Source organism: Durio zibethinus, chromosome 6, assembly GCF_047325235.1.
Source record: "Durio zibethinus cultivar Kanyao isolate XHJ-2024 chromosome 6, ASM4732523v1, whole genome shotgun sequence".
In the NCBI taxonomy this organism is placed as follows: Eukaryota; Viridiplantae; Streptophyta; class Magnoliopsida; order Malvales; family Malvaceae; genus Durio; species Durio zibethinus.
The window spans coordinates 25,844,224-25,863,498 of NC_143167.1; the positions used below are offsets into that span (position 1 = coordinate 25,844,224).

At 27.7% G+C, this 19,275-nt stretch overlaps 1 protein-coding gene across 1 annotated transcript; it reads right to left on the reverse strand.

Moving 5' to 3' along the window:
* Positions 1–2,609: 2,609 nt before the first annotated feature.
* On the reverse strand, positions 2,610–14,871 carry LOC111284389 (pleiotropic drug resistance protein 3-like). Its single transcript, XM_089762385.1, has 24 exons — positions 14,551–14,871; positions 14,295–14,418; positions 14,105–14,193; positions 13,742–13,826; positions 9,082–9,241; positions 8,923–8,999; positions 8,712–8,765; positions 8,503–8,593; positions 8,035–8,354; positions 7,683–7,964; positions 7,231–7,544; positions 6,977–7,137; positions 6,784–6,890; positions 6,170–6,323; positions 5,922–6,056; positions 5,761–5,834; positions 5,185–5,517; positions 4,805–5,095; positions 4,612–4,695; positions 4,326–4,459; positions 3,931–4,158; positions 3,655–3,826; positions 3,293–3,547; positions 2,610–2,998 (listed from the first exon to the last, which is right to left on the reverse strand). Exons 1-24 carry the CDS (start codon positions 14,784–14,786, stop codon positions 2,732–2,734), a joined length of 4,227 nt encoding a protein of 1,408 aa, XP_089618511.1. The 5' UTR covers positions 14,787–14,871; the 3' UTR covers positions 2,610–2,731.
* Positions 14,872–19,275: the final 4,404 nt, after the last annotated feature.

Consider the following 19,275-nt stretch of genomic DNA (forward strand, 5'->3'; position numbering starts at 1 on the left):
AACAAAAAATTCTAATCCCAAAAAGCAATTAATGATCTGCACATGAATTAATAAATGATATCTATTCTTATATATGTTTTAGAAGAAATGCATGCTTTTTTCAAAGTTTAGGCTCTTTTTCATTATATTTTTTCTATTATTTTTTAATACAAATTTAATCATTATTTATAAATATGCCTTTCACAGTTTATAGGTGATTCCTATACATGTGAATGATAATGGAAGATTCAAATTAGTGGTATTAATCTCTATTCTTTATATTGAATCCAAAGACTTTTTTTTTTCTTTTCAATTTTCATTCAAACATTCCATTACAATCTGTATACATACTTATCTATATAATAAAATTAAAAAATTTAACTAATATCATAATAAAAAAAAAAAAAAACTTTGAGTCTCACTTATGTAAATTGAAAATTTCATTGATGATGAATAGAAAATGAATTTTTGTTATAATCATTTTTAAACCTAACAAAAAGAAAATTTTGAATTTAAAAAAAATAAAAAGAAAGTTAATTTTCTTGGTGAGAAAAAAATTGTTGACAAACTTTTTTATTTAATTTTAAAATAACATGTCAAATGTTAGCTTGTGATACATATTTTAAATCAATGAGAAAACAAACATATATATATATATATATATGCACATTAGATAAAAGCCCGCACTTTATCGCAGAAGTAAAATAAAATTATGTATTAAGGTTTAAAGTTTTTAAAGTTTAAGGTTTAAAGTTTTTATTAAGATTGACATTAAATAATTCAATATAAAAATAGTTGTATTTGCAACTCAACACATAATAAGACCTATCATTTGAACACAAAAAAAAGATCTATTATTTTGAAACATCAAATATTAAGGGAAAGTACTAACATAATAAATATTATAGATAATTCCTAACTAATAATTTCAAGTAAGGTGATTAATAAAGAGAAACTAAGAAAACATGATAGCTCATACATCAACAGTACACTTATACTATTTTTGTGATGACAAAATATTCATCTTATTTATTAGAGTGATGAAAAATGTATTTAATTATAGTACCTTGATTTTTGTTGGGTTAAATTTAAGGAAGAGGTCTGTAATAGAAGCTTGTCTTGCATATAAAAACTATCCTTAAAGGATAGTATATTGACATGTGGCAAGTTCTTAGATTGCCATGTGTTATTTTTATTGTTTTTTTATTTGTTTCAAATTTTTTAATAGTTATTACGTGTGCGAAACCCTTTAATTAATATGTGAAATTTTTTAATATAAAAAAATTCAAAAAAATTATTTGATTATATAATAAAAAAATCATAATAGGAGTTGAGTATAGAGATGATGATGTATTGTTGGCAATTACAATACCCTCAATTGCTTTTGTAAAGGAAAAAAAAAGGTAATTAAATAATAAAAAAATTCATAAAAATATATCTAATTATAAAAAAAAAAAAATCACCCTTTAAAGTCTTAAAACTAACCAACATATTAAATTTCAATCACTTATTAAGACAAAAAATTTGCAACTAAAAATAATCAATTGAAAAAATAACTTGCATAAAAATCAACTAACAGATCTCACAAAAAATTAAAAAAAAAATTCTTTAAAAATTATCAGATCAAAAAATTTAAGTATTTTTGAAAATGTCTTTTAAAAACAAAAAATATATTAAAAACTAAAAAAGAAAAAAATTTTAAATTATTTTTTAATAAAACTTAAAAATTCCCCATGCCAAGCAGGAATAACATTCTAGTAATAAAAATAATTCACATCATGCTTTTTTTTACGTGGAGAGGGTCCGTGTCTACAATTAATTAAATCTTAGGCCTTTTTATATAATTTTTATTTTGTTAATCTAATGGTTGGATTTTATGTTCTATTCATATAAAATTCATATATGTCAAATTTTAAATTTATAAAAATATATAGTTATATTTTGTCAATAATATGATCCCGAGCCTCACGTAAATATATATTTACTTATATTTGTGTTATTAATATATTATTTATTATTATTATTATTATTATTATTAATAAAATATAAATAAATAAATCTCTAATCAATAAATGATTTACTAATAGAGTTTGACATATTTTAATATTATAAAAACTCAATTGCATGAAATTGAAAAATCTCACATTAAAAGAAAATCTTAATTATAAAGCCAAATTTTCATCAAATAAATTAAAATATGAAAAAAGTATTAAGTAAACTTGGATATATTAATTCAAACAGTTGAGGTGTCCTCGTCTAACAACATCTTACATCGGTAAGGCTTTACTTTGTAGGAAGAATAGAAATGGATAAGAATAAAAAAATTAAAAATTTAATGGTTAAATTATAAAATATAAAAGTTATTATAAATTTTAATTGTTCAATTAACAATTTTTTCATATTTACCTCTTTGCATTCTTTCTACGAAACACAACCTAAAGATATGCCATATCTACACTACTTTTTGAACAACACGATTTAATCATAACCCATAGATTATATCTCTATTAATTGTTTAACAATCTCAAGTAATAAATCTTGATTAGATGTATAAATAATTAATTTGTGTTTTTAGTCCAAGTGCTCAACACACCCTACCAAGTAAAGTAAGTCCAAGAGGAAAATAGATATAGAAAATGATATATCATGATTGAATAATGTGTACCGCATGTTTATAAAAAATATTACATGATATATTTCTTATGATCAGCTATATTTGTGCGAACATTTTCATCTTCAAGAGAGAAGGAATTTACCTTCGCTCAAAGTTTAAACGTGTAATAAAAAATGCAAAAAGGGATGAAAAGATTAGGGGATAGAAAAAGAGAATAACTGCAGAAATAGCAAGGTGATCATGGCGAAACCCAAAATAATCCTCTAGCAAAGAAGCCATTGTTGTGGTTTCAGTGAATACCATAATTTTATCATTCACATCTCCATATTGTGAAGAGAGCAAGCAATTTAATGTCCAAGATGTAGGTGTCATATAATACAACCAGATCCACCACCTTGGTATTTTCTGCACCGAAAAAAAAAAAAAACATAATTAACTAAAATACAATCAGATTCTGTTAATAAATTGTTGAATTCTTAATTTCAGTGATCAAGATTTAATTCTGGATAAATTTAGATATAAAATAATAAACTTAGTTGTACACTCTATGTTTGAATTGATCATGCTTTGTATAAGATTTTGGTCTCTACTAGAGTAAATTAATTCCAAACATTACACATGGGCTATCAACATGCAAATAACAGCAAGAATAAAGATTTTGTGGACAAAATAAATATTCAATATTCCCTTGTAGCTTACCGGTTTAGGAATCAGAAACCCAGAGAAAAGATTAAGCATTGGATAGCAAGCAGAGGTTAGAGCTCCAGCAATGGCAACAGCCGGTGTCAATGACACAAGCAGCATTCCTAAAAAGTTGAAGTATAGGAGTGTAGAGAATATGGCATAGAAATACCAAAACACCTTATATGCTGACCCATAGTACCCTATCATACTATATGTGATTATCACAAACACAACAGCTTGGCTAAATAGATAGGGAACCTCAATTGCCACCTGCAAATTTTCAGTGCCCAAAATCAAAATCATTTTCGTTCCCACCTCGTATATTATGTCTGAATTTGATTCTACACTAAATTTAAGAAATTTTGATTAAAATGTACCTGTGCCAGGGCATAAGCCCATGAAGAGTACATCCTTGCAAATCTTTCTCGATACATAACAATCCTTTCTGTTGCCACAAATGGTTGAACAGCAGAGCCGCTATTCGTTCCAAGGAAGATCACAGCACCATACATTGAACCAAAAATGTTGAATAAATTCTGCTGGTTATGTCTGTAGGATTCAAAATGGGGAGAAGAAAATAGAAGTTAATTATCTGCAAAATTACAGCCCATATATAAAAGTAATGATAATTTCACGAGTTTGACCGGACTTACATTTTCATTCCTTGCTTCCAAAACAGTATACCTAAAGTCAAAGATACTACAATAGTGTGCAAGAGACGCATCAAGTTATATGAAGGACTTCTCCAATAAGATAATTGCAGTTTCCATAGGCAATATTTGAACTGTCCCCAAAAGTTTTGGGAAAATTGGGTTGGAAAATGTAGATCTCTTGAACCTGGAGGTGGAGTACTCAACTGCCTCACAAGCTCCTTGTTGATCCTACCATCAAAAAAAAAAAAAAAAAAGCACACTTGCAAGTTTACAAACATTAAAAGGAAAATAGCTTACTTGAGTGGAGATAAATATGTATCCAAAACAGGAACTTCTTGATTCCTTGATTGACTTTGTATAACACAAGAATTACCAACTTTTCTAATTCAACTTACTCATATAGGGCAGAATTCTTGTAAATTTTGGCAAAATCAATTCCAAGTTCAGCTTCTATCGAAGCTGAAGTAACCTCTAACATCCATGTCGCCGGATTACAATTATCTTTGATCTTGGGCAACCCAGGTATAGTCTGTCAGGAAAAATTCAAAGTAAATATTATCTTCATGAAGCTATCACTTTAGTACATTTTTTTGGGTACAAAAGAGGCTATAGCCTAGATATAGAAGAACAGATTACAAATGCTGGAATTTGAATCCCATACTTACTAAATGGGCTACTAACCTCAAAATATTCTATAACCCTACTTGAATGTTGTCCTAATGGTCCACAATAGATTAAACTCCCTCCAGTTCTTAGAAAAATCAACTGCAATGAGAATAACAAGAATATGAAAGATAACTCTTTTATTTAACTTTTTTTTATAGCAAGAACTATAATAATCCAAATTATTCAAGCCTCAAAAATGAATTTTCACCTCATCAAATGCTTCAAAGATATCAATGCTTGGTTGGTGGATCGTACAAACAATTGTTCTACCTGTATCAACTACATTCTTCACTGCACGCATAACAATGGCCGCAGCTCTTGCATCCAAACTTGATGTAGGTTCATCCATGAATATTATCGAAGGATTAGCCACAAGCTCCACAGCTATTGTAAGTCGTTTTCGTTGCTCACTTGATAGACCACTAAGACCAGGTATGCCAACTAAAGCATCCTTGACATCATCAAGTTCAATGGTCTCAATCACTTCTTGCACAAATTTCTGCAAAATCCATTAAAGCAGTTTTAAGACAAATTATCACAAATTTTGATAGCAAAATATCAGTATTTCTTACGTCTTTGGAGTCTTACAATTTTAATTTTTGAGTCAACACAAGCAGGAAGACGCAGCGAAGCAGAAAAAATCAAAGATTCTTTTACTGTGATTTGTGGAGAATGTATATCAGTTTGTTCACAATAACCTGATATCCTTGCAAATGTTTCTTGAACCTTAGGATAACCACTAACTCTGATTTCCCCTTCTATACAGCCTATAGTTTTTCTTCCCGCAAGAACATCAAGAAGAGTAGTTTTTCCGGCTCCACTGGGACCCATCAGTGCTGTTAGAACACCAGGCCTCACAGTTGCTGTAATATCTGAGAGGAGTTGGAGCTTCCTCTGAGCATATCCCCCTTTTCTCATTTCCTAAGACCAAAAAGAAAAGCATGCACCAATAATGATCAATCAGTGTTTTGTCATACAAATGGCTCATGAGTCACCATATTCAGCAATCGTTGATGAGGTCTTATGTTCAAGTCTCATATATGGGTTCCCTCCAACTTAAAAAATTTATGTTAGCTTTTCTCTATAGTTCTATGTTAGTTGATTTGTGTTGGTTTCTTTTTATGTTATATCAACTGAATGCAAAGAGCAGAGTTTGGTGATTACCGGAGGTGTGTCAACATAGTATTGCACATTCTGAAATGTTAATGTTGAGGGAGTAAAAGGTAACGCCATTCTCCCTGTGATAGAGACAAGGCAAACATGAATATAGTTTAAATGGGGCTGCAAAAGGCAGTGATTTGAGGAAATGAAGAAAAAGAATGAACCTTTACTGGATTCCTCCTTATCGCAGGAATGTGAACGGTTAGACACATTTTCCATATCTGCACAATTAAGAGAATCTCCCTTCCTTATATTGCAAAGCCTTTCATGAGAAATAACAACTCGAGAAGATCCAAGGGCTGTTTGAGTTTAAACAGTCAAAATGAATAACCATGTATTTCTCTTCTTGAGTTACATTTAACAAAAATGGAAAAAAAAAAAAAAAAGGATCAAGGAAAAAATTTGAGCTTACGTTTCAAGAAACTTAAGGCCAAAGTAAAGCCAATGTTCCAAACTAAAGCAAACCCAAGTAAGACGCCAATTGAAATCCAGAAAAAATACTCATCAAAGTAAAATCCATGGCTTTTTAGTGTTTCTTGTCCTATTGTAGCATTCATTGCCAGGATCTGCAAAATAAACAAACAATGAGAGGCTAACATTCGGCAGATTACAATGAAAAAAAATTATATGCAATTTTCGTTATCTTAGCCAAGAGGGATGAGAAAAATGAATTAGTTAGAAGCATGGCTTGAACTCTCGCAGAATCACCCTTTGTCTCTGTGTTCGGAGTCTCCCTTTGTCATTTTGGAAATGAGTATGATCAGATTCAGAGACTGTTATTGGTAGGGTTCTGGTCTAATATAGTCTAGCAGACAGGATAAGCTTTTTGGGTGAAAGTAATGAAACTTAAAACTCAACTGCTAAAAACTAACTAGAAATAAGTACAGAATGGGGATTACCATGGTATGGCCCCGGCAAATAAAATCCCTTTAACGTATATTACTAGAATAGGAGATTATTAATGGTCTACAAGAATTTGAAAGTGGTTGATTGGCAAAATGACTAATTACGAGATGGAAAATTCACTGCCTTTTGCCATCGTGGAGCATGAAATTCATTGCCGGAAAGCCCTATCGTTGCATATGTGAGTGGGGAAACCCAAAATGCCCACCTCAACCAGCTTGGCATGGATGCTGCAACCAAGGGAATAAGATTAAATCATCCTTTTTTTACTACGGATCCTGGAAAGAAAATGAAGTGGAGATGAGAAGAACATTACATTGTGGAATGATGAAGCCACAAAAAATCAATTCTAAGAAAAGTGCAAGAGTACCAACTGCTACAGAACAATCCATAGTTTGGAAGACGGAGGCCAAGAAACGAAACATGGATGCCGATGATATTTGCACAGAAAAATATATAAGGAACTGGCAGAAGAACCTGAAGAAAAAAGGACACAAGAAAAGAAACCTAACTTAAATTCTTTCAGCAGGTATACTATGTTAGATAAAACTATATGCCTTTGAAACTCACCTCCAAACTTCTGGGCTGTATCCCATGACATAATAGGTAATAGATGTCCAAACCAGGGATTGAATAAATGAAATAGGAATCTTTAAAACAATAGCTGGAATTGCATAAGCCCAAGCTGGGTAAAAGCACAACATTTTCTGTTTATAGAAAATTGAGAGTCTCGAAACAGTCATGTGCACCTCAGGAAACTCATCAACTATAAGTATCAAAAGTGCATAAAACATTGCTCCCAAGTAGTAATTCGCATGAAGGACATCAATATCCATCTCACTCCTAAGAAACGTAGTCATTGTCATCAATGCAATGATGACAAGCTGCCAAGAAAAAAATTTTTAAAAAAAGAATGGATATTATTTTTCTTTTAACGACTATGTTCACTATCTCCAATTCATGTTTCCAAAGAAAAGCAGATATCATGAAACAATAAAAAAAATTAAAGAGCAAGTCCTAACCTGAATTAATTTGAATATGTACAAAAATGAGTTCCTGCTCATGAGGAGAAGTTCTCTTGACATGCAAGCTCTAAAGATTTCCCATTTGGAAACAGTATACTCGTTAAAGGAAAGAGCATTCTTATGGCATTGAGATTTATCATATGGTTCTAAAAGATCATTGTCTATCCTTTTACCGAAAGGAGATGCTCTAAATTTCATGGAGAACATTTCAACGGAAATATAGTAGTACTGTAATTCAGTATTGTACCAGTATTGTTCTTGATCTTTCCTGGATATGACCTGCGCGGTCAAATATCAAATAAGTTGTAGTTGAAGAAACAAGACAAATACTCTGGGAAAAAAAAATAACGAACTGGATTTCACTTTCCTCTTGAAGGAAGTCAACAATCCCTTTCCTTTGAGGACATTTAAAGCCACAGTTTTCGAAGAATTTGAGAATTTGATCACGTGGTCCATGATATAAAATTTTCCCTTCAGCCATCAATATGATATCATCAAAGAGATCAAAGGTTTCTGGTGCAGGCTGAAGCAGTGAGACCAACAAAGTTGCATCCGTGATATGCACCAGCTGCTGGAGACAAGCAACAATTTGAAATGCTGTAGAACTGTCAAGACCATTTGTTATTTCATCCATAAACAGAGTTTTTATGGGGCCGACAAGGATCTCCCCTGCGCAGACAGTTTTGTGATGTTAAAATAAATCTCAGAAGAAGATATAATTGCTTAACTATTCAACGTTAATTCACAGTATGAAGAAATTGTTGAATTTCATAACTTGTTACTAAACTGTCCTTTCTATATATTGTTACATCACTACCTGTAGTCAATCTCTTCTTCTGACCACCAGAGATTCCTCTTCGTAGGGCATCTCCAACAATTGTGCCAGCACAAATATCAAGTCCAAGAATCTGCATAGTGGAGGTTTCGGACATAGAAGACTTATTAGCAATAGCCAAAAAGAGCTAGCAGTTATAATTTATGCATTATAAAGGGAAGCATGGGTTAAGCTTTGTCAACAAGAATTACTTTTAGTATGTAGTCAGTTTGAAGAGTTCCGCTTGTCCTTTTCATAGATGTAGCCTGTATAATTACACCAAAGTTAACCAATAATATTATAATACATAATCTCTCAAGGAGCACAAAGAAAGAGCTTTACTACATTTAACAATTTTTTTCTTCGCAAACAACTAAAACACAGCTTCTGAAACTTGAAATCTTTGTTGGATGCTCAATTTACCTTCATGTAAGTATCAATATCTGGATCTGGTACAATCCCTGCTTGCTTCTCCCTTCTGCTGACCTCCATCATTATTTCTTCACAATCGTAAACAAGTACTCTTAACACCATTGGGTATCTAAGTTACAGATAATTAGGTTGAGCTCCATGAAAATGTACCTTCTCGGCTTCCTAAACCCTGACAACGGGCTGAAAAATCAAGTGTTTCCCTCACTGTCATCTCAGGAATGTGCAAGTCATCTTGGCTTATATATGCTGATGTTTTCTGGGGAACAAATGCTTCTAGGTTGTATCCATTGTAAGAAACTTCCCCACTGACCTATTCGAAGCAACAAGAACAAGATTCTTGAAATCATAACCAATAATCCTCTAAAACAGCATTAAAGCAATATATACATGTATATGCATATATATATATATATATATGTCATAATTTTACCACATTATGACCAATGTCATAACGGTTTTGAGGACTATTAAATGAATTTAGAAAACAAATAATAGAGTTGTTATCAATTTTTTTTTTTGTTGAATGTGATTAGTCATCTATTAAAACTTATCTTTCTAATAAAATTTTAAAATTAATTAAAATTTATTAAAAAGATAATTTTTTGATCTACGAAAACAATTTGGGTTTAGAAATCGATTATGCGTGAGAAAGAATTAGCACTCTCACGACACCCGTTTAAAATGGTACCAATTAATTATTTATTATCTTTTAATATTAATAAAAATGATTTGGTATTTAAAATTTGATTTTCTTAATTTTCTTTAAAAACATATCTTTAATTTTTAGTGAGTTTGAAAAATAAATAAGAATTTTATATTGAAAATTTTTTAAAAATATTCCAATATTCTAATAATATTAAAAAGAATTATCTCACCTAATGAATTTTTAAGAAATACTATTCAAAATTCTCAAAAATCATATCATCAGTAATTCATATTTATTTTCATAAAATATTATATCTATAATTTTTTAAAAATAAATAATATTTTCTAAAAACTTATTTTTATGCCATTTAATAAAGAACGAGAAATCTTTATTAAAAATTAATCTAAATGCTCCAATATATTGATAGTATTTTAGATAGATTTCATTACCTAAAGATTTCTAAAAAATCACTATTTGAATTTCTTTATAATTTCATCCTCAAAGATTTTTCATTTATTTTTTAAAAATTATTAAAAGTTATGAAATAATATAATTATCTACAAATATATTTATTTATTAAAAAACACACTCTTATTTATTAAGACAAACTATTCAAATTCAAAAAAAAATTAAGAAATAGAAATTTTTTGTATTAAAAAAATTTTCAAATATTCCAATACTTTAGCAATTTTTAAAAGACTTTTTTTTCTTAGAAAATTCTCGAGAATCACTACTTGGACTTTCCGGAGTCCCATAATTGAAAATTCTCATTACTTGATTTTATTATTATTTAAAAAATGCTTTTATAATATGTACATTTTTATCTTTTTATGAGAATTGTTCAAATTATTTAAAAATTTTTGTATTGAAAAGAGTTTCTAAATATTCCAATACTTTGGTAATTTTTAGAAATCTTTTCTTACCTAAGAAATTTTTGGGTATCACTACTTGGACTTTTCAAAATCTCATCATCAAAAATTTTTTATTATCTTTTATTAATATGCAATGCAAACAATATAGTAGAATATACATACGAAAAATATATATCACTTATTATTATGTTATACATTTTATTATTCATTTTAACGATGTTTTAATCTTATTTAATTAATTTTCAATTATCACTAAAAGTTTTGAAAGGAACAAAGTAAATAAAAATTTTTATTGAAAATTTTCCTAGATACCCCAATACCTTGGCAATATTTTAGAAAAATTTTATCACCTAAGGATTTCTTAAGAATCCATACTCGAACTTTCTTAAAATCCCATCATCGAAAATTTCATTCACTTTTCTCTTTCTTAATTAATTATATTTCTTAGTCTAATTTTTAAACCTTAATTATAGCAATTTCATCACTAAAATAGTCATTACACGTTATTATCTATCAAAATTTTAAAAAAATAGATAAATAAAACTTTTTTTATTGAATATTTTCCTAATACTCCATTACTTTGGTAGTATTTTTTAGACAAATATCCTCATCTAGACATTTTAAAGAATCGTTACTCAGATTCTCCAAAATATCATGCTCGAAAATTTTTTTTGTAAAAAATTTCTTTTGTTGTTTTAAGTATAAAAACTTAATAAATAAATTAAATCTGCAGGAAGTTTGAATTGCAACAAAAAAAAATTTTGTATAAACATAAATAATATGAAACTTGCATAAAAATAAAATCTACTAATGAATAAATGTATGGACTCAATTTTTAAGACCTTGGTTTATTAATTAGAAAGGAAGTACTCCCACTAAACTAACACAACCGCCCCTTATTTTTACTATATCTTCTCTTTACTACTTGATGGTTATAATGCAAGAAGAAAAGATGAATTCCAATCTATTTGGCAACCTATTAAATGCAAACCTTAATCATAACTCTTAATGTTTACCCCTTTCTTCAATCATGAACTACCTTTCACACGCAAAAATATCATAAACTAAAAATAACCAGTTGTGAAGTATCTAACTCATAAACAAATAAAGAAAAATCCAAAGACCAAAGGGGGGCAACATTTACCAACTAAACTGAAACAAAAAGGGACTAGTTTTCTCACAAATAGCCATCTTACAAAAGGATTCAGTAAACCAATATAATGTTTAAAAGAATGGACTGCTAAGGATACTCATAAACATCTAAGATTTTTGACTTTCCTTCCTTAGATCACTTACTACCAATAAGCATCATTTACATGATGAACTAACGAATATAAAATGAGTTTTTCCATGCACAGACAACTCATTTAAAGGAAGAACAGCACACTCATGCAAATGATGAAGTCTCAAAAGTCAATATGTAAACCATTTTCAATAAGGTTTAGTATGTAGAAAAAAAACAAACTCTAAACTTCAAACGAAATAGCATGCACTGCATAACTTATGTAAAAATGAAGAAAAGGTGAACATGAAGGGATGAAGACAGCAATATTCTTATGAAAATAAACTGAAAGGAAATGAAATAACTACCTTTTCAAAAAAGAAGAAAAAATTCCCAAGAGATACAACTTTCTTTTCTTTCGTTAAGATCTCCTTATCCCTTTAAATTTTCCTTTTTCAGTTTACCTTAACTGCTAAACCTTTTTTTCTTTCTTCCAGGCCCTTTTTGATAGATTTTTCTCTTTTTTTTTTCCCTTCTCCTTCAAAGCTCCTATATTTCTCTCTTTCTATTTTTTTTTGTAGCAATTTTTTTTTTTGGTGCCTCATCTCCTTCTTCTTCTTTTTTGCTCCTTCTCTTTATTTTTTAGCCTTCGAACTCCCTCTCCTCCTATATTCGGCAAACCCCCCACCTTTTTTTCAAGAGTTAGCCCCCCAAAAAATCTCCTTTTGGATGAATATGGACCCTTAGATGAAATCTCATTCAAAGGTCAAAGCTTCTTCTTTTTTTTCTTAAAGAACCACTTTTGGCCATTGCATCAAGATCAATAAAAGATCCAGTGGTTTACTTTATTCACTGTAAAGTTTGATTTTTTATATCCTTCAAATTCATGAAAAGACAATTTTACTTCAGTGTAAAGTTTTCGATATTTAGGTAATTTTCTTAAAAATCAATGTTTTCATACTCATTTTTGGGATTTTAAAATACTAAAAATCATGAAAATATTATAAAATTAAGATCTGAAAAGCTTTATGAAAATTTGAGCTGAAGAATGTCAAATTACGAAAATACCTTTATTGGAGTATTTTGGTAATTTCACACTTTTTTGGGTACTACTGTGATTTCAAATGCACGAAAGAATCATAAAATTTTATGAAATTGAGATCTGAAAGGTTTCATGAAAATCTGAGCTCAAAAAAGCTAAATTACGCAAATACCCTTATAAGGGTATTTTGATAATTTCACACTTACCAAGGTACTATTGTGATTTCAAATGTACCAAAAATCATGAAATATTATGAAATTAAAATTTGAAAAGTTTCATGAAAATCTGAGCTTGAAAAGAATAAATTATGAAAAATACCCTTATAAGGGTATTTTAGTAATTTTATACTTTTCCAATGCAATAAAATTTTTTAGTGTTTTAAATATTACCAAATTTAATTTTAAACCACATTTATTCTAATTGGGTCGTGAAATTTGAAGATCAACTCTGGTTCTATTTAATTTGACTAAATTTTGTATAATTTTGACTTTGTTTGACTAATTTTAACTTTATTAACTAAGTTTGATCAGATTTGATCATAATTGACTTTTAAGTTTATTCGTTTTATTTATTCTTTATTTCTCATGCATTCATATAAAAAGATATCATCCATATAAATTTCATACGAGAGAGTTTGATAGTAACCATACGAGTCTCGTTTTTCTTTGTTTACTAAGCCTAAATAACAGTGCATTTTATGAGCTTTTTAAAAGGCTTTTTTATAAGCTTCAAATAGGTTTTGTTCAACCATACTAAAATGTTTCAAACAAAATTCGGTGTCTACAACCAATATAATTAAATTAGGAACTATGACGTCATTGTAAGTTTATACATGAATTTTGTGGAAAAAAAAAAAAAAAAAGAGGAATTCGAATAAGTTTAACTAATATGATTAATTAGTTTGTAGTTTTGCATTTTCTATTGCAACTTCAAATGAATCTAAATTTCAGTGACCTTAAGGCTTCAACAATTTTACCTAATTATAAATGCATTCAATTTAACTAGGAAAAAGGGAATGTTGATTATACCTGAAGGGATTTGTTTAGATTCCCTGAAAGTGCCTTTAACAGCGAGGTCTTCCCACATCCTGGAGGACCAAGCAGCAGAGTCATCCTGTAAATTCAATGGATAATCTCATTACTTAAACTTCTTTTATGCTTTTATAAAGTAAATATCATCCTTCAATTAGAAGGCAGTCTAATAATTATTAAGAAGAAAATTAAAGAGCAGTGGAAAAAAAATAAATAAATGATGGACACGGAGGAGTCTCACAGCTACCAAAGGTCACATGACCCATTAGTAGAGTGGTAAACTCTTAGTTTTAATGTCAGGATTCAAATTCTGACAACCTAAGTATAAAAAAAAAAAAAAAATCTCAAAGATAAGCTTACCTTCCAGGCTTTATGATGCCACTGATATTGTTAATAATGCATATCTTTGCTTGGTGTGATTTTGATCGAAACAGCTTTACCGCAGGGTACTGTGGAAAAGCATAATCCGAAGATAATAATGCTATATACTATTCCACAAAATAATCTTGAAAAAGTACTTCGGAAACGCTACATCGTTTCTTATACTTACAGAAAAAATGCTTTGAAGAGAATTCCACAACGTAGGTAGAGGCTTCCCATGTATCACATCACATTCGGCTTCCACGCAAAGGTTTCTATATCTCACCTCCACTGTTTGCAATTTCACACCGACTCTACAAAACCAGTCAAGGTTATTCTTTGTTTATAGGTGTCTTCTATTTCCCAGTATTCAAAAACCTGAAACCTCCTCAAATTCTAATCACTTCTATGTCCCAAAGAAAGAAAAAGAAACTAAAAGAGTTCACCTGTCTAATCTTTGTCTAGTCTTCTGCAACAACTGAAGGTTATCTTTCTCAATGTTTTTGATGAGCTTCTCTATGAGAACATGGCGTTCCTGAGCTCGAAGCTTGCTGATATCTACCTGTACTTTTTGATGAGCTTCTCTATGATCATCTGTTGAAGAACTAGAAGCCAACTCAACTCCTTGCGATTCCAGCTTATCATTTTCACGGGCCATATTAGCCATATTCAATATGTACATAACTCAAACATGCTTTCGAGTTTGCAGAAGGATCAGAGAGGATCAGTTTCTTGCCCCAACTATGAGGAAATTAATGTAGAAGTTAAATGTACATTCTGGTTTGGAAGATTACAAATAGTTGGGGGCAAACAAAATTGGGAAGCTAAGTACTGCCTACGTGCAGCAATGTATGCAGGGTTAGTTCCACTCCTCTCCCTATATATATAGGTGTAGCAGAGATGTCTTTCTCAGCCTTAAATTCCTTATATGAGAATGAGTCGATGATGAGGTGCCTTTGGACTTCCACTTAGAACTAAATCTTACTGAATACATCGGCCTATTCGAGATTTTTTTAGAAAGATCGTTTATATATATAATATTTCCAATGGATCTATTAATTTTATTGATTGAAAAGCTATCAGAAGAAAATTTTGAGTGTTGGAAGAAAAAAATTTTTAAATTTTTATAATCTTTAATGGTGTCTATAAACACCATACTTCATGCTTTGAATCCGTTTGACCAAATATATTTTGGTTAGATTGCTTGCGAAAGAAACATATATATATATATATATATATATTTATAGAGAGAGAGAGAGAGTTTTATACTACTATTGAATAAATATTTGTTAAATCTAAGTAAAAGTTTTGATATATATTATTTAGTGTGTATATATAAAAAAGAAATTTTGTCCAAAAAAAAAAAGAAATTTCAATAAATGCGCGGGAGTTGCATTTAATATTTAATTTTGTAGAGTTTGGAGCATGATAGAATATCCAAGTGTACCTTTCTCTTTGTTTTTTTTATTTTTAATTAAGCTTTTTATTTTTATTTTTAATTGATATTTTTCCTTTTTTTATTACTTTTTTTTTAGTATCCTTCTTTTATTTATTATTTTTTTTTTTTGCTAATCTTTATTTTTTGAGTTTTTAACTTTAATTTTTTAATTAGATATATTTTGTAATAAAAATCAATGAAAGTAATGTTAAAACAACTCATATTCAATGAATTTTATTCACCCCATTCAATGATGGTGCTTTTTTTTTTTTTAAATTCAAGAATCAATCGAAATTTTTTTTTTAAATCAAGATAGAATAAGAAGTAGAGTTAAAATGTTCACCTCGCTCCTAATATATATATATATATATATATATATATATATATATATATATTATTATCCATCCATCCAAGTTGTAAATTTTAGAGGAAGAAAAAGCTGTCTACATAGTACTTCATCTTTATGCTAGAAATTTACTGTTTTAATTTTGTGTTTTGTGATTTTATTTTTATATTAAATTTATTTTATTTTTTAACTTTTTTATTTGATTTTTTTAATTTAATTTTATTTATTAGATAAATTTTATAAAAAAAAAAATTTAATGGTAGAAATGATAAAATAATTTACATCTAATTAATTCTTATTGCACCAATCCCACATAGGTACATGTTTTAAAAAATCGAAATCAAGTCGAAGTGTTTTTTTTTTCAAATGGTATCGAGTCAGAGATGGATTTAATATATTTTATCATGTCTCAACTATCACGTGACACCTTCTATCTTTTTTATTTTTTCATTTTTTTATTTTTTAAAACTATTGATTTCTTTTAGTTTTGTTATTTAATGAAATAAACTCTATAATAAAAAAGTCAATTAAGATAAAGATGATAAAATAATTCATATTGGATAAATTTTAATTTATCTTGATTCACTTGGTGCACTATCTTTTAATTCGGACTAATTGGATTGAGTTTTTTTTTTTTTTTAAATCAAGTTTAGGTAGAAATAAAGTTTTGAGTGTTAAGCCTCAATCTTGGTATATATAAAAATATTTTTTTATTATTTATTTAATCTATATTTATATATGTATTTTATTAAAAATATATTATTTAATATCTTAATTTAATAAATTCATGTGTTATCTCATTTGATTTTTTTTGTTTTTAATTTTTTTATTAGATAAATTTTTGAAAGAAAAAGTCAAATGAATGTAAGGATAATAAAACAATTTATATTTGATGAATTTTGATTCATCATAATCTAATGATGTTTTTTTTTTTAAAATAAGCATTGAATAAAGTTATCTATTTGAACAATTCGGATCAAGTCAAAATCGAGTTTAGGATGCTCTACCTCAACCTTCATTGGCATATATAAAAATATATTTTTTATTATTTATTTAATTTATAGTTATATATGTATTATATTAATAAATATATTATTTAATATCTTAATTTAATAAAAATTATATTTATATATAATTAAGTCATAATTTATATTAATAAAAATAAATAAACTTATATGGTTTTATATTTTATGTATTGTCAGTATATAAATTTTATACATTGTCAATAAATAAAATGATATTATCTTATTAATGAAATGAATTAGATAATGACACTTCATTAATAAATAAAGTTTTTAAAAAATATTAATTTTTATATATTTATTTTAAGAGCTTACCTTTACTTGAGATAATATTATCTAATTTACTAATAATATATAAAATTTATATATTAATAATATATCAAATATAAACTCAACTTATATTTATCTATATATTTTCATCCATTAAAATTTGATATAAAAATTTTACTTCTTTCATATTTAAGATATAATTTAAAAATTAAAAAGTAGTCTCGTAGCATAATGCAAATTTAATTATAGTTTTTTTTTAAATTAATAATTCTAACTTTTAGAAACAATCTTAACCGAGTACTAAGGAGATTTTGAATACTTTAAACTTTCATTAAACTTTTGCACGCCATCATCATTTAATTTGGCCTAGAGCTGTTCGTGGATCCAACTTACCAAGCGTTCTTTTTAAAAGCTAAACAAGAGCTTCATCCGGTCCCCCACTTAGTTATTATTTCATTATTGAGGGAATAAATTATTATTTTAATATTTTAAATATATTTTAAATTAAAATTAAATAAAAATAGAATACTTTTAATAAAATAATTTAATTGAACCAAGCTAAGTTGCCCCAAAGTTAAAGTAGATCCTAATTAAGAGCATCTTATCTCAATACGAATCTCTTCTCTCAATAAAAAATAGAAGTTTACTAATATTTCACCAAAAATTATCTGTTGCATTGATAATGAAATTTTTATATTTCACAAACAAGATTAATAAAATTATCTTTTAAAAAATAATTATAATAAAGCAAAATGGAAAAAAAAAAAAAAAAAGAAAGAAACCTGCAACAGAATTGATCATGTATTATACTTAACCAGTAAAAATTTAATAACTAGTAAAAATCTAATGATATAACTTTTTTTTTTCTCATATGACTACTTACATCCTATTATTAGCTTAATTGAGTTGTATGATGATTTTTAAAAAGTAATATTCAATAAATTTAATATTCGAATATTAACATTTATAATTTTTTTTCTATTTCAAGTTGAAACTTCTTTTGTTAAAAAAAAATTAATTAGCAATGATATATATTAATATACATGTATAAAATCATTATAAACTTTCAATGTCCATATATATATATATATATATATATATATATGATATGGCATCATAGCAAAAAAAAAAATTAATATTAAATATTCCTCAAAAAGGGTTAATTAACTGTTCCGAACAATTACACATTGACTTAATTAGTTAGGCAATTGTTAGGTAATTATTAAATAAATCTTGATTATTAATTTCATTCATTCATTTACATGTATAGATGGGTAATTGTTCGATGATAACAATAAAAAGATACATATAGGACCATTGAAATTTGAATGCCATCTTGAATAGTTCTTGAACCACCTTCTTCTCTCTCTTTTTTTTTTATTTAATGTTATTAAGATTTAAATTATAGTTAAAATTTCAATATTTTATATATCACATATTAACCGACGGTTGACTTCTCTTAAAATTTGTTGAATTGTTTTAATTTACATTAGTAAAGAACAAATAGTTATGGCTAGAATTATTAATGGGAAATTAATTGTGAAAAAGATATTAATTTAAGTTGTTCAGAAACAATTTACAGTTCTAAGAGAATTATCAAATCAAATTTAGTAGAACATATTAAATCTATTAAATAAATCTCAATTAATTAATTTATTTTATCCACTCTATAAATGGGTAGTTTTTACGTAACAATAACAAATATAAACATATATATATATATATTGACAAACATAAATAGTTAATACTATGCTCTCGAACTACAGAAAAAAAAAAAACAAATAAATAGTTAATTACTTACGACCATTGCAATTTTAGTACCATGCACTAAACGCATAGACCATTAATACAATAGGCTTATTCACTCTTAAAAAAAAAAAAAAAATTTAATTTTTAAGGTTGTTAGATATTGAATCTAATCATTGAAAAACTTTTTAATGTTTACGTTTGTAGATATTCATGTTTTTAAATGGTTTTCTAAACCTAATAAAAAATAAATATTTAAAGCCAAAATTGTTAATTAAAAATATAAAAGAATTCAATGTAGTTATTTTAATGGTTTTTGAACTATTTTTGCTATTCTATATAAAAGCTT

What these genes read in the sequence shown, in the direction of transcription:
- LOC111284389 (XM_089762385.1), bottom strand. Translation starts at nt 14,786, where the DNA reads ATGTACATATTGAATATGGCTAATATGGCCCGTGAAAATGATAAGCTG. An exon ending in CTCCACGATGGCAAAAGGCA is followed by an intron (nt 6,324 to 6,783) that starts GTGAATTTTCCA and finishes TTTATTTTGCAG; the next exon opens with ATCCTGGCAATGAATGCTAC. An exon ending in GGGTTATAGAATATTTTGAG is followed by an intron (nt 4,460 to 4,611) that starts GTTAGTAGCCCA and finishes TTTTCCTGACAG; the next exon opens with ACTATACCTGGGTTGCCCAA.